Source organism: Mytilus californianus, unplaced genomic scaffold (genome assembly GCF_021869535.1).
Source record: "Mytilus californianus isolate M0D057914Y unplaced genomic scaffold, xbMytCali1.0.p SCAF_8, whole genome shotgun sequence".
NCBI classification, from domain to species: domain Eukaryota; kingdom Metazoa; phylum Mollusca; class Bivalvia; order Mytilida; family Mytilidae; genus Mytilus; species Mytilus californianus.
The window spans coordinates 51,866,639-51,889,519 of NW_026262734.1; the positions used below are offsets into that span (position 1 = coordinate 51,866,639).

Consider the following 22,881-nt stretch of genomic DNA (forward strand, 5'->3'; position numbering starts at 1 on the left):
TCTTTGATATTCTATGCCGATTTTCTCTATTATCTTTAATCAGTGTTTTAGTCCATTTTTCTCTATTCTTTATTTCTTTATACTTTTAGCCAATTATTCTGTTCTCTTTACATTTTAACACCTCATTATTCTATTTTTTTTATTTTTTTTTTATTTCTTGGTCCATTGTCTCTATTATTCATATTTTTTGCTCACTATTCTCTATTCCGTCAACCCCCGTCCACACCCAGGCTATAGTTAAGGTCACCATATAGCTTTCAAAAGTAAGCAAAACTAATACCGAGTAGGCTCCGAATGGCAAAAATGATTAAATGCTAATCCCGGTTTGAATTGTGAAATTGCGGAAACTTGTTTTTCAATCAATTGATCAAGCAAAACACATTATCGTCCTGAATGGTCGTATAATGGACCTTGGTCATGAATTCTAATCATCTGAGATCAACCTTTCTAAATTTAAAAGTAAAGATCACGCACCCTTATTGTTCAGATTGATAAAATCTTTTGCATCCATCGACATTATCTTCGATTAAAGATCTGATAACCACAGTGACTGTGCATGTATACTTTAACGACCGGGGTAGTTTTCTTATCAGTTTTAAAAAGTAGTAACCTCCCTTGTTAATGTGATGTTGTAATCAATCTATTTATTTGTACCATCTTTATATAATATTGTATTGTACAATTTAAATTTATGATTCGTTTAATATTTAAATATAATAATTTATTTTTTATTAAACATATAAACAAGGTAATTTGAAAGGCTTTGATTCATTTATCACCGTAGTTCAAAACATAAGTCAGGCGGTCTATTTTGTCTACATTATGTTGAAAGAACACCGGGGTGTTTACATTGGCATTATTTACTATCAATGACTGTGAAACAAGAAAGGAAAACATTGTACATTATAAAACGAGAAATAATTAAAATTAAATACAAAATTCTTGTTTAGTGAAATCAAAAACGAAAAACGGAAACACTTTAGATTTTCATTTTGGTTTTAGAGAAATCAAAAACAAAAAATGAAAACACTTTCGTTTTCCGTTTTGGTTTTAGAGAAATCAAAAACGAAAAACGAAAACACTTTTGTTTTTCGTTTTGGTTTTTGTCAAATCAAAAACGAAAAATGAAAACACTCTCGTGTTTTGTTTTTTGTTTTTGATATTTCAAAATGAAAAACGAATGGACGCAAATATACACGGACCCAGCTCGCCTGTCTTTCAATTATGTTAACAATATGTTTTCAATGTTTTAAAAGGGAGATCAGGAAATATTTTTATTTTAATAAACGTGATGTGCGTTTTTGTAAATTAATGAGAAACAAGGAGTTTTCAAAATACTCAATCTATAAAAAGTGGTCCAATCATATCTCAAGTTATCTTTACGTGAAGCATATCATAACACTTGACCCAATAATCGGAGTACAAAATCCAGTATTTAGATTGATTGATTTCTGAGTCTAAGAACGATAATCGTGCTTGAAAAGGCCAGAATCCGCGAACAGTTCCGATTCAATAAGTCAGAACGAATCGAAATAAATTTATATAAAAGACTCGTTACAAAGAAACCGTCAGTCCTGAGTTAACATTAGTAACGGACCTGTCAAATTATTTTTTTTTTCGGCTGTCATGAAAACATTTCTGAGACCAAGTCGTTTTTTTTTTTTCGTTAACTTGAATTTGCTCTGAGGAACAATCATAAAACCGGTAAGTTAATTTTTTTACCAGAACAAATATCTAGCTAACTTGCTGTAAAAGTAGTCTGAGCATCAATATGTTTATATCCATGGAGTTGAACCAATTTTGAATGAGTTGTTGTGTATTTATAAGTAACAGTGTTCTGAGTAATTATAAGAATTGATACGTTGGGAATCGTTATTAAGATTATTGTGCGTTTATAAATGTCTAAAAAAAACAGTGTAAAAATATAACAACCACTTCAGTAAATATATGTGTTTTATGTGTGAACATCGTTTGTACTAAAACTAATTCACGACTAGGAGGTAAACTTTAGATATTTTACATAATTAATTAAATAACATGAAACAAAATTGAGCAATCTGATATCATTTCAGCTTCGAGAGTGTAAAAAATATTGTAATATGGCATTTCGATTTTAGCTTGTTTCTTACAATACAAATGAGGCCTCGGTGGCCGAGAGGTCCAAATAATGCAACTTCTGTATCACAATAAAAAAGGAAGATGTGGTATGATTGCCAATGAGACAACTCTCCACAAGAGACCAAAAGACACAGAAATTAAAAACTATACGGCCTTCAACAATGAGTAAAACTCATACCGGATAGTCAGCTATGAAAGACATCGAAATGACAAATGTAGAACAATTCAAACGAGAAAAGTAACGGCCTCATTTATGTACAAGATAATCAACGAAACACAAATATGATATACAGCAAGCATGTTAACTAGCATGCGAAATATCCAAATAGTGCTTAAAGTTGCGCTAAACACCAATGAACCAAGCAATCAATACAAAATATTGTCATGTTTAAGCTTATCCGGCGTTAATTACCGGTCATTCATTGCATTGTCATGCTGTAGTCCCGAATTAACTAGAACAGATCCGTTTTTTATTTAAATCTTTATAAAATCAATTTAATTTCAAATGATAGATTTGCGAGACTCTCCTTGGCTATATTTGATAACTATTCTTTTAAAGACTGTCTTGTATGCATGAATAATGTGAGGTATAAACATAATGAGAGAGTAATGTATTGTAAGATTTTATTTCGTGACACTAAATTTTACAACACATACCACATGGTTCATGAAGTTATAAATTGCTTATGGAATCAAATGTTCAGCAGGATCCGCCTAATCTCCAGAAGCCCACGAGACTACCCTGGTTATTTGGTTAGGTTATCTGTAGCAAAAAATTTATACGACGAAGAGACAAATAAGTGTTTTTCAGACAGTTATTTGTCTCTTCGTCGTATCTAATTTTTCGCTATAATATTGTCGATGTTACTTCGACCTATGATTTTGGAACATCCGTTTAGTGTAAAAAGTATATTCCGCCTCCTTGACGTCTTGACATGTAGTTTATACTTTCATAAACTATTACTAATTTTTTTTTTGTGATAGAAGAGGTTTGATTTGTTAAAAATAACAAATGTATTCGATTCGATTACATAGTGACACTGTTGTTTATCTCAATCTAAGGCCAGAAAAATAAAACGATTAAAAGATAACCATATTATCTATGATGAGTTTGTGACAAACGAATCTGTTGGGTTCTCAGTACATTTCTAAGGTTACTTTTAACATGTTTGATAAAAATGTTAAACGTAATATTAAACGATTAAAATATATCAATATCATATATGATGAGTTTATGATAAATGAATCTGTTGGGTACTCAGTACATTCCTAAGTTTATCTTTCACATATATCAAATATGGCGAGATCAATTTCCTCTTTGTCTTAATTTCATGTTTTAATTACAATCATTATCATTTCAAATGATTACGGTATACAATTACGTTCTTATTTGTCTGAAAAAAAAAAAATATATATATTAATCAAAGTCATATATATCTCAATGAACCTAAGATATTATGTTGCTTTTTATTAGAAACAAATGACAAGAATTTATTGTGCATTCTTAAAGTACTTTTTGATTACTTTTGTTGAACAAGCCTCACGGAACGTTCAGGTATGTTGCTCACTAGGCTTATGTGCAATAACCTATAGTTCAATTATACTATACTTTGCAGATTGATCATATTCAAGCAACTAAAATGGAAGTAAAACAATCTTAAAAAGTCGATGTAAAAATGTATAATGTTGTGTTTTTTATTTTTTTGTGTAATTTCGTTGTTGAAACTATTTTCTTGTAATGAGTTGATTGACTGATTGTTTTTTGCCTATTTCCAATTGACAATTTTGTTAGGCCCTTACTCAGAAGTGATAGGTTAACAAGGTCAAACAAACAAAATATAAAATATCAACAAGGGTTGTAGACAAATACAATTGAAAAATTATCACTAATATTTAAAGGAAAATTATCATTTGGAATTGTTGGTCATCAATGCTGTTCAGCTTTGTACTTGATTTGGCTTTTGATTTTTTTTATTTGAGCGTCATTGATGAGTCTTTTGTCGACGAAATGTCCCCTTCTTCACACGACACGTATTGTTATATGATGGTTCTTTACCTTCGGTTTTCTCAACGCTTAATTAAATCATAGCTATGATAGCGTTTTATATCTATGCTTCAATATGCATTTTTGTTTTCAGTGACACCATATTTGTATAAGTTGCTACTAAAATATATTTATATTAATTGTTGAGTTAACACTCGCATTATATTGATCAGATTTTATTAAATAGAATTGTCGTCGAAAGATCAAGCCTAAAGGATTATATATTTATCAATTTCCTCTTTACTCTTCAGACCAATCTCGGCCGACCAGACATAATCATCTAGATCCCATAAATCTACATGTTATTTGTATTTTTGATATGTTATCATGAATGCGGTTTCTAGAGATCCGTCGTGCTATTTGTGTGTCAATGATTTTTATAAATTCACACGAGAGGAGGAAAGGTAATACTTCAAAAAAAAATGTTCACAAGTTTTGAGGAATATTTTACTAGTGTATACCAAAACCTTTGTAACATCTTCCGTAACTTTGCCATGATAACTGAAGAAGCATGATTTTCTTTCTATGCTCACTGGCAAAGAAATCACCATAGATACAAAGAGAGATGAAACAGGTATATGTATCTTACTGGCTTCTCTCCTTTTTTTAATTAACTTTTCATGAAAAACACAACGTTTCTTACCTGTAAAGGCCTTCTTACACCAAGTTTTTCAAGAGGATCTAAATGTGAATCTTGTACCAACTGTAACATTCTAAAAGCCTACAAAATACATTGGACAATAATGAGTTACTAACATTTGGTCAATGAAATAAAATAGTGCGTCCTTCACTTTCGTTGCAAGGTTAATTTAGTTTGAAGCAAATGAAAATAAATATGTACTCTACCGAATTCACATTTAGAATAACTAATTGTACATCGACATTTTATTATTAATGTTATATGAGATGAGTATATTCGAAATTACAAGTTGTTAGAAAAAGATAATACATGTATAGTGTATAAAAAGGAAGAGAGCTACCAACGACACACTCAAAATAGAAAAATAGAAACAGGTAAAACCATAGCAAGTAACGACGAAATTTATAGTAGATTATACAAAATAATTCATAAAAAACTACAACAAAAACAACATGAAATGATCTAAGATGGTCTGGAAGGGTTGAAAGTGCATGCTCAATATGTGGCACCCGTCGTGTTATTCATGAATGCAATTTTTGTAAGCATTGAAAACTAAATGATAAGCCTAATCCTTTTTATCAATGGTATGAGTTTATTCCGAACAGATATATTTTTGGACTTATGGCTTTGAATGTTCCTTTGGCATCTTTCGTTTCTCTTTTTTTAAATGACGTGTTGTTTATTAAAATATTTTACAATCAACTTGTGGTTCGCCTGATCTAAGTACTCCATTTCAAGATTCATTTTGACGTAAGATGTTCTAGCTTTCCTTAGATTTTGCGTTTTTTGACTTCTGAAAACCATTCAAACAGGGAAATTATGCATGTTTTATCATATATACCAGTTATAAGATGAAACGTCAAACGTTTTAACACCTTGTGGAATAGAAGTAAAATCAACAAAAAATGTCAATATCATTGTTTACTAACTTATTTAGATAAACATTAACTAATTGTGTAAATATCTATCATACAATTACATATTAGAAATATATATGTATGCATATGCAAAGACAATAAATAAAAAAACAAAATAGGAAACCTACATCTGAACATTGTCCGAGAGGTTATAAACTTTATGAAAAAAGGACCAAAATATCGTCCACCGTCAAAAATAAATTTGGAAAAGTGTCGTCAGGTTATTAAAGATGTTCTTTCATCCTATTGTAAAAAGATGGTGTAAACTGGAGAAATCTGACAAAAGTCACTGGATTCCTATTTGAATAAAAGTCTCAATATTTCGAAAATAATTTAGAAATACAAAAATAGAATATTAAGTAATACGCCGATTTCTAGAACAAATAAGAAAATTCAAGTACTCGCAAAGCGTTTTGTGTTCATACCGCCGACAAAGCAGCCAACAATGTGGTGGTGGTATGACGTAAATACTACACGGAGGTCCTTAAGAATGTAACTTTACATTCAACTACATTCAAGGCCGTACGCTCCAGAGAGAGTCGTATAGTAAATAATCATGTTACAACCACAGCTCAGCTTAAGGCCTCTTCTGAAGGTCCCCACTATGTATTGGTGACATAAACTACACAAAAAAAACCCATAAAATTTCGTTTCCTCTCGGCCTCTAGTAAGTGTTCTACTACTAGAATGTCAGTGCTTTTGACGAGTTCCTTAACTAATCAGTACTTTTTCTAATAAAACGTATGACAATAGTGGAATTAACCATTTTTGAAATTCTTTGGATGATTTGATAAATAACGTGCTTTTGGTGGTCCTTTTAATTCGGTTGACAGTTTTGACTTTTCCACTCTTTACACATTACTTCCACACAATCTTATCAAACAAAAGTTTTCCTATTTAATTAAATGGTCGTTCGATAAATTTTATTGCAAATTTATTTGCTGTAGCTCATATAAAACCTTTTTCTCAAACGAGAAAGGTAAATATGTTAGATATACTTACTGGAGGTGTGATGATATGATTACAGCCTTAAATTTTCTCCTTGACAACATTTATGTACGTTTCGGGAATAAAGTTTATCGGTAGCTTGTAGGTATTCCTATGGGCACCAACTGTGCCCCTTTAATAACAGACTTGTTCCCGTACAGTTGAATCACAGTTTATGGCCAAAATCAGTAAAGCCCCGTCTAGATTCAACAACACCTACCGTTATCTTGATGATATTTTTTCGTAAAATAATCAAGAATTTTTTAAATATATTGCCGAAATTTACCCACAGCAATTTACTTTAAATAAATCAAATATTAACAGCAATAAGTGTTCTTTCTCAGATTTAGATATTTCAGTTTTACACCAGAACCTCTACAAAAATATTTACGACAAAAAGGGAAGGTTTTTCTTTCCCTATTGTTAATTTCTTTTTTTTTTTGACGGTGATGTTCCTCTGGCACCATCTTACGGCATTTATATATCCCAACTGGTTCGTTATGCCCGTATCTGTAGTAACCTTTTGGATTTAAATGAGCGTAATATATGCTCAGTATTACTGGAAAATTCTTAAGTCAGGGATTTCGTTACCACAGATTATTTAAAACCTTTACTAAATTCTTCCATAGATACAAAGATTTGGTTTGCAAATTTGGCTGTACCTATAAAACACTTATTTCAGATGGAATAGCACACACTTAAATTTACGGTGATGTTCTTTACCGAGCCCAGAAATTCATATACGATCCGGGAAAACTTATCATTCCTTTAAATAAACTTCTAAAAGGTTACCAATTCAACACTGTAATTAGATCTTTGAATATTGTTTTTATTCGTATAAATATTGATTTTGTTATCAGTAAATTAAAATCATACTAATAGTTTTGTTATACACATATACACTTTGACGGTACTAAATCTGTCGATCCTTTATTCTGGCATTCTGCAAGGTCATGTTTTTTCTCTGATTATTAATGACGTCTTTAAACTAAATCCATTGGATGTTGGATGTGTATCGATTAATATTTTAATCTAAGTTACATGACTGTTTTATTAGTTGTTATTGGCTTTGAACTAGCTGTCAGTAACTGCGAGTACTCTCAGATCTGCACTTAGTGTCCTTTTTGTTGTTAGGGATAAGGGATGAATAAATACAATTCCACTTCCGGTCTGTGTTTACGTTTGATGTTTTTCTGCTTTGTATGGATCTGTTGAGTTAAGCCTTTTTCAACTGATTTTGATAGTTTGTTCCTATGTTGTGCTGTTACATTACTGTCCAATGTTAGGGGTAGGGTCGAGCGTTCACAAAAATGTTTAACCCCGCTACATTCTTTGTGTGCCTCTCCCAAGTCAGGAGCCTGTAGTTCAGTGGTTGTCGTTGGTTCATGTCTAACATATTTGTTTTTCGTTAATTGTTTTGTTATAATTTAGGCCGTTAGTTTTCTCAATTGAATTGTTTCATATTTTTCATGTCGGGGCTTTTTATAGCCGACTAGACGGTATGGGTTTTTCTCATTGTTGAAAGCCGTACGGTTGCCTTTAATTGCTTACATCCACTTTATTTGAACTTTGGTGGATAGTTGTCTCATTGGCAATCATACCACATCTCCTCATTTTAATATTGGTAATGAATGCTAATAATGTGATTCTGGTGTGTCTTTATTCTTTTCGGTCTATACCCATACCTATAAAATATGTCGCAAATGTAAATGTTTACTCTCAGATTATCATTTTTATTTATATACTAATATTACCTTGGCCGCAACGTTCAGGTTAAATTCAATAAACGACAGATTGTGCTTTGTATGCGTCATGCAGGTGACGACACTAATAAAAAAAAACACAACCAGCAAACAGTTAATTGATACAATGTGTGTAATTCTATACTTGCCTTGCTAGACACTTTAATTGGGCATTTAAAAACAACCCACTGTACAGTTTCATAACATGGAGGAGAAGTGAGAGATCCTGCATACGTGTAGAATCGATTTGTGTCATACGGTATGACATCTAGAGGGGTGATACCTTCAAAAACAAAAAATGGCCTTGTTTCTGGCTCTTCTTTTTCACATTTCTTTTCTATAAAATCTGGACTTGGTGTTCGACCACATTTATTGTACCAACACTTTCCTATTAAGAAATGAAAGAAAAGAATGAAGAAAATACAATGAAACATGACCTTGAACGTGCTTTAACTATTGGTTTGTTAGTTTGATAATGATATCGGCAAGCAAAATATATTCTTTTGAAGATTAAACTGAAATCTATGGCACATAGGTAACTGTTTCTTCATTTATGTATTTCATGGCAGTTTTATATGTTGATAAGTTTGAAATTTACAGTAGATATGGTGTATGGTATATGTATTACATACACCCCGAGCGTACCATCAGCTCATTATTCAGTACTCCGATATTGACATGATTTATCACATACCTTTCTAAAATTTTCATTTTAGAACTTTTGAAATTTTAAAGAAACAAGTTGACCTGAGATTGATTTGGCTATTTTAAGGTCTTTTTGGACAAATAGCTCTGCAACTGTTTCGGCTCTTATACATTCTTGGCTTTCAAATATTCGGCTTTGAGCGTTCCTGGTGAAGATAAAAATAGAAAAGCGCTTCGGACGCATGAAATAATTAACTTGTTGATCTCATATTTTATATCTGACCATTTATATCATCTCCATATTCTTTTTTTTATAAATGAGCAGTATAGAAGAAGGGTAAAAGATACCAACGGGACATTCAAACTCATAAGTCGAAAAAAAAATGACAATGCCATGGCAAAAAAAAACGACCATGCAAAAGGCAAACAACGGTATGCAAAACATAACATAGAAAACTTAAGACTGAGCAATACAACCCCTACCATAAACCGGTGCTGATCTCAGGTTCTCCGGAAGGGTACACAGAACCTGGTTCACATGTGACACCCGTCGTGTTGAACATGTTAGTACACACCCGGTGATAAGTCTAATTCTGTTGGTTGCATTTGGGGAAAAGTAGGATGGGATTGTTGTTACGACTTAACCATTTCACAAAATTTTGATTTCCTTAGTACAATCAACCAGTGAACAATTATGTCACCGAATGTTGTCTTAAATCATGTATATGTATATAGAAATTACAAGTACTGCGTTACTTCTCGGATAAACAATTAAATTATAATTTATAAAACATGTAGCTTTTACTAAATTTATATGTAGACATATCATGTTTTTTTTTGTGATTGTGAAGCAGTCGTCACAAGTAGTCTGTAACTTGATCATTATGAATAAACAAAAGATGTTAATATTGTATAGGGGTGTTTTGTTGTTTCTTAGTTTGTCTTATTTGCTTTTATTCGTAACCGTATCTTAATTACTCATATATTGTTACCATACGTGTTAATAAGTAAATTAAAAGCAAGAATGTCTCAACAGTACACGGATGCCCCACTCGCACTATCATTTTTTATGTTAGTGGACCGTGAAATTGGGATCAAAATACTAATTTGGCATTAAAAGATCATATCATAGGGAACATGTGTACTAAGTTATAAGTTGATTGGACTTCAACTTCATCATTAACTATCTTGGTCAAAAACATTAACCTGACACGAGACAGACGGACGAACGGACGAACGGACGAACGAACAAACAAACGGACGCAGAGACCAGAAAACATAATGCCCCTACTACTATCGTAGGCGGAGCATACAAACAACATTTTTTATATGGCATGCGTCAAAAGCACTTTCCTGACATTACCTTTATCAGGAACACTCATAGCCGAATATTTGAATGACAATTATGTATAAGGACCGCAACAGTTGAAGAGCTATATGTTTATGACCAAACAAGACTTTGCATTTTTGTAATTTCTAAATTCATAAGCAAAAACTTTAGTAAGGTCTGTGATTCCACGGAATTTTATTCCAGTGTTTTGGTTTCTAATTAATTAAATATTTATTCTCTTACTTGGAAGTTTAATGAAGGTCAAGAAATGGGGGTTTATCGACACTAATGGGTAACGCCGCACTTTCTCATAATATTTTTCCATCAGTTTACTCAGCTTCCTTGTATATCTGACTGTACATGTTTCTCCATCACACTACCAATAAAACAGTTTGTAATGAATTAGAAACGTTGATATAACACAAAAAGTAGAAACGAAAATATGTTGTCTTCAGTTTTACTCAACAAAATGCTCAATGCATACACATACATAATAAGTTAATACTTCTCTTTTAACACATTTAACTTATTCTTATCTTATTGGTTTTTTCTGTATCTTTACCTTTTGGATTTTCTTTATTCGAACAATGGCCAATACAAATTGCAGACTTATGTTTTCTTCTGCTTGATCGTAAACAGTTTAAAACATTTTAAAGTTTCAACCAACACTTTCAAGTATTTTGTTCACCTACGGTTTTACACAAATACTTTCCGAAAATTTACCGAGAGCCATATAATATATGAACGCGTTGTTCCTATTGTACAATCTCTTAACTCATAAAAAGTTTATTAAAAAAAATATCAATTTAGAATTGAAATCGCGTGTTTACAGTCAACAACATTCTAACGTATTCGAGTCTACAACTTACCGCACAGTCATCATGTTCCTTGGATCTTCCGTATACCTATAAAATATTTATGATAGTTTATGAACTGTAACATATGAATTGCTGATTATTTTCATAATATTACTGGCAGCATATACTAGTACGTGAATGTCCGATACAAGTACTTTTGTGAGGTGAACGATATATGTGTACAGGATAAATATAAAGTAGAGTTAATGGTCTGAGTTTGAGTGATTGTTTTCTTGAAATCATCTTTATAGTGTTTGTTTTATCCAAGCTATGCGTAAAAGTTTTGTACATACACAGTGTAATCAAACAGGTTTGCCTATTTTTCCAAGTAACATGAAACAAATTATCCTGGACTGAACAAATATTTGTCCGCATTAAATGATTATCTTTACGATGGAATTATTCAATAGGTATACAGCTGTCTATAGTTGAACATGCAGTGTATTTGTCTAAATTGCAAAAGTCTGCACAACTTATACTGTAATCAAAATATATAGACATCTGTCCATTGTTGATGGTTCAATGTTGATCTTTAGATAACATTTTTCAAGTCATTTGGTTATTTATATTACGTGTTCACACATCTCATTTTATTCTTAAGTCCCTTCTCAGAGATTATATGATAACTGAAATTTGATTTTCGAAAAAAATTTACTAAAATATTTTTTGACTGAGTATTTACAAAAAAGTTAACTGATCATGATTGATTGATTGTTTGTTTAACGCCATTTTCAGCAGTATTGGCTATTTCGGGGCTGTAAGTTTTTATTTGATAAAGGAAGCCCCAGTGCCCGGAGAGAACCTCCGACCTTCAACAGGAAAACTGACAATCTGTGTCAATTAAGGTTGGAGTCGACCACACCTGGCACGTGCGGGGTTTGAACTTACGACCCCAATGTGTACAGACAGGCTAGTGATACAGTAGTTGAACTACTTAGACCACTCGGCAAACGAAAAAAGGTTTTTTCTTTTCAAAAATGGAATCATTTTTAAAGGTCTCACAATAGCCACATGAGTACAAAGAAGTAAGAAGATTTCAGAGAGTTAATGTACGTAATACATATACTTCTGATCTATTCATATCATACATTTACCAATATATCATTTGAACAAAACTAAGTGTACGATCTATATAAACTACAAACAACCGTCACAGATGAGAGGTTTAGCTAGCTATAAACCCAGGTTTCATTCACCATTATCTTTAGAAAATGCCTATACCAAAAAGGAATATGGCAGTTATTTTCCACACAGTCAGTTTTTATGGACTTCCCCTTTTTTAAATTTACTTTTGAATTCGTTATTTTTGTTATACTTTTTATATCTGAGTTCGAACATTAAAGAAACTTAGGATTGATTGCATCACAGGTAAAACGTTGGGAAGACCTCTTTACAACAAATCATAAGCTTATTTTACCGCCAAACCAGGGAACTAAACCATTCCCGATAATATTGTTCTTTTATAAAACGTACACGTCAACCGATATTAAAATGCAGCAAACGGTGCATGTTTATTTCATTTGATATTTACAAGAACAGAAACAACCAACAAAAATATCTTTCTTAAAAAGTTATTTAATGTAGCTGCTGGCTTTAGGATTTAGCTCTTACCTCTATCATTACACTTATCACCACCAATCCATTTTTCTTTGATTTAGCTTCCAAAACATCTTCATAGTCTTTGTCGTAAAATACCATTTGAGCCTTAAATATAATAGTTAAATCATAACACGACTTAATTTCTGGAATTGTTAATATTAAAGACATGGTCGTATAGGATGATATTTAACACCAGCTCGCATAATCAGGATCAAAATAGCTCATATCAAAGGTCAAAAATTAATTTGAGCGTTTATTGTTCAAGAGCCATCCGCTTTTGGAGGTCGATATATTGTTAATTATTTAAAACAGAGGTCTTTCATCATTAATTGGTATTACTATGAACATAAGGGTTATTATAAAGATGGTGTTATACGAACATGTTAAATATTTATTAGGAGTGGTAAATTGCCAGTTCAACGTACAAACTTTTTTGTCAAACAGGTTTCATTAATTCTCCTTGTACATTAAGTAGAAATAGGCAGTATTTCTGATAAGCAAGTAAATAGTTAAAGTCTTCAAATTATAGGGAGAAGGAATAAATGTAACTGCATTATTTAGTTCTTGAAATGAAATAAACTTCGCTTGAAGTGCTTGTCTAACCTTCATCAGGAACGCTACAATATAAACATTTGAAAGCCAGAAATGCGCAAATACGTTCAGCGTAAAGACCGGATGACAAAACAAACCTAAACAGAATAGAGGATGTGTGTGGCTATGCCTTTGAAGGATATACGAACAGTTATGTACTATAACTTGTTAACAAATATTTGTATTGTTAAAGATCTGTTTATAAAAGAATGTATGGTGAGAAATACCGTTTGATTGTATTAGAAAAGTTATATTTACATATTAAATGATAAGACAAGAGAGGAAACACAGGTGATAACTATAAACATACCAGTTGTGTGATGAATAAAACGCCAAATTATGCTGCAGCCAGAACCCAAATCGTTCTTATAATTTAAGAGTTTTTAGAGTACAGTTTTTAAGAAATAAAATGATTTTACGACCAATAATCTAATCATAAATATTTGTAATTTATTTTATAATAAATTCAGACTTTTCCCTAGTTTTTTCTGTTTATTTGTTATCTCCCTTTTTATACATTGATTTAGTCTAATAAGCTCATTCACATGGTACCATAAAGTCATACTAGGTGCACATTTCTTAATTTCTACGTGTTTCGAGATTGATGTCCATTTATATATTTGCTAAGATGATGAAATTGCGATTTAAAAAGTAAGTAAGCTCTTTTGATATCGTACACCTGACCTTAGATCGAAATCACGATCACATTGATTGCTCAAGTTATACTTCCAATTATCTTAAACCATCATCTCAGTAGGGCAGTGGTTGGAGAAACACAGAAAGAACATACGATTGCCGCTTAAGAGGCAGGATATGCTGAAATTTTACAAAGCCATGATATCATTGCTTTTGATATTTCACACTCGTGTACAGTCTTTTAGTCTTCTTGATTTTGTGAATGCCTTATTCTCTCATTGAATTGTATGATTGTTAGACCTATTTATGAATATTGAAAAGAATAATAATCCCCTTTTCAATGTTATTAGGTTACTTACCTCCATCGGTTTGAATTTGTTATCAATAGAATGTTCAGATCCTTCTTTTTCGTTTCGTCCAAGTTGAACATGTAACTGAGCAAAATTATACTCCTTCCTTCTCGGTCTTTCAGGGACATTACGTAGAACTATCTCGTCATCGAATTTTTCGTGAACCTCAAAATACGGTGCATGACCTGTTTTGTGGAATAAAGAAACGAGACTAAGAACAAATTTTACATGTATGAATTTAATTTCAATTTCTATATTTTTTGAAAACAATTTACTGAAAGAAATTTCTTTTGATTAAAAATGCATTCAAACTATTGGATTTTGGTGTTCCAGATTAATTGTAAATCAGAAAGTTAACACTTTGCATGCACCAAATTATAAAGGAATATTTACATTTAAGTTAGTTATTTCCGGGCAAATGCACGATCATGAATGGTAAACTTTAACGTTGGACTATATTCCATACAAATTATAAGCATTATTGCCCTTTTGTAACTTTGCAACTTTGCCAGACCCGAGCCAATCTTAAGATTGTATAAACACATTTTTTTTTATTCTAAAGGACCGAGTGTTTGCCCTAAGATGTCTTTTGTGTCTTAAGTAGTTTGGCAGCTGTCCCAAATACATGTTTCGATTTTTCTCTTATGTTCATACCGTTCAAGCTTGCTGTTGAGTGTCTATTCAATGCGCATACACTAAAAATGTACCTTAATCTAAACAAATTTTTGATATGCACTTTCAAAAAATACAAGAATAAATATCTTTCTTCCAAGATATTTCGATCTGATTTTGTTTGAGGAGAAACACACAATTCGTATAACAATGCTTTTCTAAAAGTGATTTGAAGCAGTAAGCGACGGATAATCATGTCGATAACTGGCAAGGTGTTGACAAAAAAATCATCGAATATTCCAAAACGTCGGCCATTATAATCCCATCTCGATATCTACCAAATTTATCAAATTTTAAATGGCAAATAACCGTTTCCATTTTTCCGACTGTGTAAAATATAGAAACCTTTTCTTGATTGATATATAATCTATCTAATAAAACTGTTACTACTAACCATTGTTTCTAATGGTTGCAATAACTCTTTTATGAACGTTTTCGACCTTTAGCCTTGGATATCTTTTATAAATGGTCTCGTTTGTGTTGATGTTGATTGGTGATTGTCTCATCTGTGATCCACAGGTCGTCCAACACGGATGAACTTTGCACCAGTTCTTGGGTCCTGAAAATAAGTATTGCATTTACATGGTATTAAGAACTGATGTCCTCTTGTTTTATATAAACATGATGATAGCTTATCAATACTTAACCATAACTTGTCATGCTCTTCTGTTATAAGTAGTTGACGAACCATCACTTCTCATAAGCCGATTACATTTTATTCCAATATATGTACCAATTGTACTAAAACTAATTGACATTTCGACAATTATTATGTCTTCAATGATGCTCCTGCCGTTCCTAATTGTAAATCAAAAATGTAATACAAACGCCGAAGAGCTTAAAAAAAACAAGATGAGAACCAAACTTTTTTTTTGAATAGCCAATTCTAGAAAAGAACTGAGCTATACATGAATGCCTTACTTTATAACAGCAAGTTCAATACAAATACCTATTTTTGTATACCAGTACATATCTTCATAGACTAACAGTCCACCAGCATAGGCATCGGTTTAACGGTAGAAATAAATGTACCGATACAAATTTGACTGCATCATATATTTAACAAAGGCTCTGATTCCAACAACGATACTATTTAATGTGAAGTAATAACTCTATATAATAACATTTACTGAATATGATTATACTTTCAAAGTTAGATCACCTCTTTTGACACATTTTTGGGAATGTTCGGTTATTAATGCTCTTTTACTTCGTAATATTTTATTTGGCTTCGAAACTGTTTCGATTCGATAAACACAGATAAGTCTTATGTAAATGAAACGCGCGTATCGTGTGCCAACTTATAATTTTATACTTTTATTATATTTTTTTTTAAACCGGCAAACTATTGTATTAAATCGAACACCAATTGAGATAATCTGGGTATTGATCATTGAAACTGTATCACTTGCAACACTGTTATGAAGTAGAGTGGAATGAAAACAAACAGAACTATGTTACCCGGAAAACAAAAGGTTTGTAACAATAAGAGGACAACAAAACACATATAGAATTTTTACAAATATCGATCACAAAAACATCTACTCCAAATTAAAGCATCAGACAGCCCTGCAAAACTAATATATAACATTAAAGTTACCACTTTTTCTGCACCAGATGCTCACTCGGATAATAAATGTCTCTTCAATGATGCTCTAGGACAACATATTGTAAAATGCAAAGTTTTTTTTTTAAAAAACAAATTAAGAGCTTATAAACCCAAAAGGGCAAACAAATATAGTCAAAGTCGGGCATGGTATTCTGTGTGTGCCTGCTCGAAGTCAACGCTTGTAAATCAGTGCACGTGGTTATCGTTAGTTCAAGTCTGTCGTATTTGTTTTAGTTAACTTTATTTGTTATAGATTGGGCCGTTATTCTTCTTTTTTAAAATGTTTCACATGTTTCATGTCGAAGCCTTTTATTGCAATTTTTACGACATGGGGTTTTCGCATTGTTTAAAGCCGCACGGTGACCACTAATTGTTATATCTTCATCATTTAAACCCTGGTTGATAGTTGGCAATCTTATAAAATCTCCTTATTTTTATATTTATCATGAACAAACCCATGTCATGCATTTAAAGATGAATCCTACAATGTATCAGTACTTTCATGATGTTTATTTTAGTGTGCGTATGTTAAAACTTTAGCTCCTGCATAATTAGAAACTCACAAGGAGCGTCTGATGTTGTGCGAGATGTATCAATTATACAACACATCCTTCGGATAGGTCATACGTGATTGTACTTTATAAAGTTATCATCACGTTTTTGGCACAAGCAAAAACGCCCCAGCATTTCTTGATATTTTCAGGCTAGTTTGAAGCCGATACTGAGTCAAAATGTTCTACCATATCCAACTCTTAATATTTCATGAAGAAGTTAAAAATCGTCCCACTTGTGTCTAATTGTCATTTCGTGTTATATAAGCTATTACATTGACCTCTGGGCAATTATTGTCCAATAAATTATAACACGAATAGTGTATATAAATCGGACAAACCATAATACACTCTGAACAGGAGAAACGTGCTATTGGGAACTTGGAAATGTTACGTTTTTTACATGTTGCTGTTATTGCCACCAAAGCATTTGCTAATAGCCGTTTTATTTCAGGAGACCAATTTGGATAATTAACTTTCCTGTGCTATACTTTTCAATGGCTATGATTCCGATCGTGCCTTTGTAATGAGCAACCAAAGATAAAACCAAAGACATAAATATTGATTTTAGCTGCTGCGCCTCTAAGCACTCGACATTAAGGAGTAACAGTAAAGACTGGTTGGGTCCAATCCCAAATAATGCGTCCGGCTAGGTTGATTTTTTATCCTGTGGACTATAAGCAGTACTAAGTCACGTAAGAAGGTGAATAATCAGTAAGTGCTTAAAATCGCAATTTGTAATGTTTTGTTAAAAGATGAAATGTAAAGTCGGATTCAATCAGTGGTTCTTCATTATCTTATATCTTACCTTCACAGAAATTCCTGTCGTAGCTGAAATGAGCCTTGTTTATGTCAGTATAGCAACATTGTTTCAGTGAGGGAGGTCGGATCCCCTGATATCCAAATCCATCAACGAAGGACACGGACACTGAGGTAACGGTAGCGATCAAAAATACGAGTTCCATATCGTACAGCCAAATGGTCCATACATAAGGTCGCACAAACCGTTTTATTCTATCATTCAGATAATTGAGGCGGGGCATAAGAATACATTTAATAAATCAGGTTTGTTTTTATAAATATATTTGCAGTGTTGTGACTAGATTTTAGATTTAAAGTTTCACAATCCATTCATTGTGAGAAGGTTATTCCTGTAACCTTATTAAATTCAATTTAAGTTTGTATCAATTAATTTATGTACATGTGTAACAAGGTTCAATAAAGTCATACGTGCATGTATTTAATCCAATCTCTACATTGTGTGTACATATTAGTCGATAGTATAATAGTAAAATGGTAGTTCTATTGTATTTATATAATTTGTCAGGGGGGAATAGTCTACTTTATCTCCCTTTTTCATCTGCCTTTCATTCATTCGATTTTGCAATCGGGATCCCTTTTGACCAGTTTTAAAAAGGCAAATACATCGCAAAAATCAAATGATAAACATCGAAGGAAATTTACTCAATATCCTTACTAGATGGTGGGAAATATCAATGTGTTTCTTAACTGGTAATGCGTCGTCCATCGTTCGAGCGTTCTTCATTTCAGGTGAGTTTATGTTCTACTTAAGACAATGTAAAAGCTTAACAACTGAAATATTTGTTTTCCTCTTTGTTGTGCTGAACCGACACTTCTAATAGAATGTTATCAATTTGGGAAATTACGTATCAATTAGATTTTACTCTTTTAACATACTTTTGACATAAATAGGCTGCATACAGAGCAAATGACATTGTTTGTGCCACAATAAGCAATACTTTTTCTTTATTTTTATCATTTGCTCGGATATAATTCGTACTTTTTTGCTACTAATTTATTTCTAAAAAATATCAACACACCCATTTGACAACTGAAACAATTTTGATTTTTTTTTCTAGTCGAAACATTTTATACATTTTTCTATAAGCAGTGATATCTTACTTGTTACGCGAGTACGTTTTTTGTTTTCATTTTTATTGATTTCAGTTGGAAATAATACAAACACTGAAAATTCAGGCTAAGTCTTAACTGTATGCATGCTTAATGAAGAAAAGGCAGAAATACTATATTGCAGGAGATTAAGGCCTGTAATTTGACATCAACATAATTTTGCTTTTAAAAAAATTGATGTATTACGATAACTAACAACAAATATGACCAATTTTTATTAAGAATGCTTTAGTTTCTTAAATTAGAACTTAACATGTTTTTCGGTTATAGGTATAACATCAGTAATACATAGCCTCATTCATGTCATTGCTTTCTGTGTTAAATTCTGCAACTTCAAGCATTCATAGATATAAGAAGATGTGGAATGAGTGCCAATGAGACAACTATCCATCCAAGTCAAAATTTAAAAAAAGTAAACCATTATAGGTCAAAGTACGGTCTTCAACACGGAGCCTTGGCTCACACCGAACAGCAAGCTATAAAGGGCCCCAAAAATTACTAGTGTAAAACCATTCATACGGGAAAACCAACGGGCTAATCTATATAAAAAACGAGAAACGAGAAACACTTATAAACCACATCAACAAACGACAACTACTGAACATCAGATTCTATTCTGTCTGAAGTTCAAATAAATTGATAGTCAAAACTATACCTTATCCTGACTTGTTCTTAAAAATTCAACATACTTTTAATTTCATAATAAAGCGCATTGGTTTACGGAAGTTAAATAGTACAAAACAGGTACTTCTGAACTTTGCAACACGGCAAATATGCCCTCCTATTTTAATTTAATTTATCTTTTATTAATTCAAAAGAAACAAGGTTTCCACAGTGATCCCAAGTCTTTGAGCTTTCATCTAATACCAACATTATCCAAATTTTTTTCCTATTGAGAAACTCACAGTATGCGTAGGAAATAGTATCTTTAAAATATGTGCTACTTTCTTTCTAACAGTGCTGAATTAGTGGTTCTTAACCGTATAACACTAATCGCAAATAAGTGTTATTTGCAATGTTTAGGTCACCAGTAATAACGTCGAACTGTTTTATAGACCCTTTTACATACAATTGTCCATATTTTGGGTTGGAGTTTGTAGACTTTTCTATAATGTTGATATATTTTATCTCAAAATGTGTACAGCGTACTGTGAAAATGATATTGAGATAAACCTGGTTCGTTTTTAATTTGCATTTCTTGTCTAATAGAAAGGCACTACGAAATAATAATGTTCTCTGGCCATATGTATAGTATAGTATCTATATTTATACAAATCTTGTGGTTTGTAATCTCATTCACGTTTAATTAAACGTCTTGAATTATAAAGAAATATTAGAGATATACCTTAAGCAATGCTAAGTTGGGAATATCTACATGTATGTTTAATGATAGAACTTTATAGCGGGAATATTACTTTAGCTAGTAGATAATTCAAATATAAGAAGAGAACTTTTTTTTTTTATATTTGTCTTTACAATTGCATAGCAGATAGTGATTTCTTATATAAAAGAAATTAAAAAGAATTATGATTTACAGTTTTTAAGTATTTAAACTTTGAAATGTAGAATTATTTCTTAAATTTTATTCCTTTAATTGTTCTCTTAAATTTGGTATGGTACAAAGTTATTCCTTTCTTCAGATAAACACACATGCGCAAGTGCGCCCGCTTGCATTCAAACCAATGATATATACTAGTTAAATAATTTCTTTCACATTACAAGTTTTTTTGTGACTTTTGCAATTCAACATGAACTGTAAGAAGTTTTCATTTTAATTGTTGACATTTACACTATCATATTCTAATAAAACCAAAATACATTAATCATTCCAAATGCATGCTTAATCATGTTTATAGGTTGACATGCATGTTCAAATTTAATTTGCCGTTATTAATTATAATACTTAGATATGAATGATAATTGACAGTAATTTACGTGTGTACAACAATTGTTATTAAATTTTATTGGTCAAGGTAATTATTCATTTTACGGTAAATCTATGTCGTTGTTTGATTGACATTTAAAGGAACTTGAATTTTAATGAAACTACAGAACATGTAGTTGATATTTTCTAACCATAATATACTTTTTTAATATTTATAAAATTCATGAAAACAATACAAAATATTAAACGATTCTGTGCCGACTCGCTTAGAAAGTCCATGGCGTGTAGACGAGAAAAGGCACAAATTTTTTTTTGCATTTGTAAGTACACATATGTTGTACATGAAATAAATTATCAAACGGATGTTGATAGTTTGCTAAATATGGTTATCAATGTCCGTGCAGTTGTATGTTAGTAGAAAAAAATCACTCAAATAAATATCTTTTTGTTATTAAAAAACACCCATGGAACCGCGCATCTCATATTGCCTGATAGGACCCGACACTACTTTAGTGTTTCGGCAGTTAAAGCCTGGCATGGGCATCTTAAGATGAATTATTTTAATATAATGAAAATTATTCATGTATATACTGATATATTTATATTCTAATTCTTTATCAATAGATCTAGATATTATGTTAGATATGCCATCATCAGGGGTCCAAATGTCAATTTTATGTTAGGCTTTAACTTGGAACTAGTAAGCATATGTCCTACACTTTTATGTTTGCTATACGCAACTTTTGGTGCAACAATGAACACTGGTACATAATCTTCGTCAAACTGCAATAAATGCCAGTGTTTCATGATATTTATTGTTATATTATAAAACACCCATGCAACTACGCATCCCATATTGCTTGATAGGATCCAAGATTTAGGTTAACCACCTCATTTGAATTATCAATATGTAAGAATTATTGATTTATACATTAATTAATGTATAGATTACGACATTGGATACATAATTTACTCACACGTATAAGTAGATACAAAAGGTAAAAACTATAACTTTAAGGAGATTGATTCATAAAACAAAGGAACATATATTGTTGTTTTGATTTGCAAAGCAAAGAAAGAAACATTGAGATTTATGCGCCTGTCTGTCTGGTTTTTTCGTTTTTGTTTTTCGTTGCTGCAACTTGAAGGGCCCTCATCGCAGATGGTTATCGATTTTAATCAAATGTGTGCATGTTGTATTAGAGAGGTTTATCAACAATGTATCGATCATGTTCCATCCTTTACCCGATTGAAAACGTTTCTTTGGGTAAGTCCTCTTTGAAATATGTACGCGCTCTCACTCGAACAGTTTTTCGCATATTTCCTTTAATATTATTCAAAGGATATGTCACATATAACTTCGTCGATAAAAAATGACACTATCCATCAAGCATTTGTAGCATATATTATTAAAAAAAGTACCTTTAATGATTAGAACAACGGTTAGTTTTTCAAGAAAGTTCGAATATGTTCAAATTTAACTTTTGTATTTTAACTTTGGTATCTGCTCTGTTATATTGCCTTATAAATCAATTTACATAGTGCTGTCGAAAAAAAAGTTTAACAGTTAATACTGTACCTAATGATTTTTTTTACGTCTCATTAGATCCGGTTAGACCATATCAAAATTGTAAATTTTTATCCCAACTTTAATTTTCACTCGATACCGTGAAATTGTTCTCGTTATATGCGGTACTAGTTAATTCTAAAGGGTCCATCGCAACTACATGTAAATAATCAAAGTTAAAGGCAAGTAACATTCCCAAACACAATTAT

At 31.7% G+C, this 22,881-nt stretch overlaps 1 protein-coding gene across 1 annotated transcript; it reads right to left on the reverse strand.

Annotated features, from left to right (window-relative positions):
• Positions 1-2,728: 2,728 nt before the first annotated feature.
• Positions 2,729-18,327, reverse strand: LOC127710595 (nacrein-like protein). Its single transcript, XM_052216544.1, has 9 exons — positions 18,097-18,327; positions 15,523-15,687; positions 14,466-14,641; positions 12,892-12,984; positions 11,293-11,328; positions 10,667-10,799; positions 8,598-8,836; positions 4,806-4,883; positions 2,729-3,512 (listed from the first exon to the last, which is right to left on the reverse strand). Exons 1-9 carry the CDS (start codon positions 18,251-18,253, stop codon positions 3,471-3,473), a joined length of 1,119 nt encoding a protein of 372 aa, XP_052072504.1. The 5' UTR covers positions 18,254-18,327; the 3' UTR covers positions 2,729-3,470.
• Between the last annotated feature and the right edge of the window lie 4,554 nt (positions 18,328-22,881).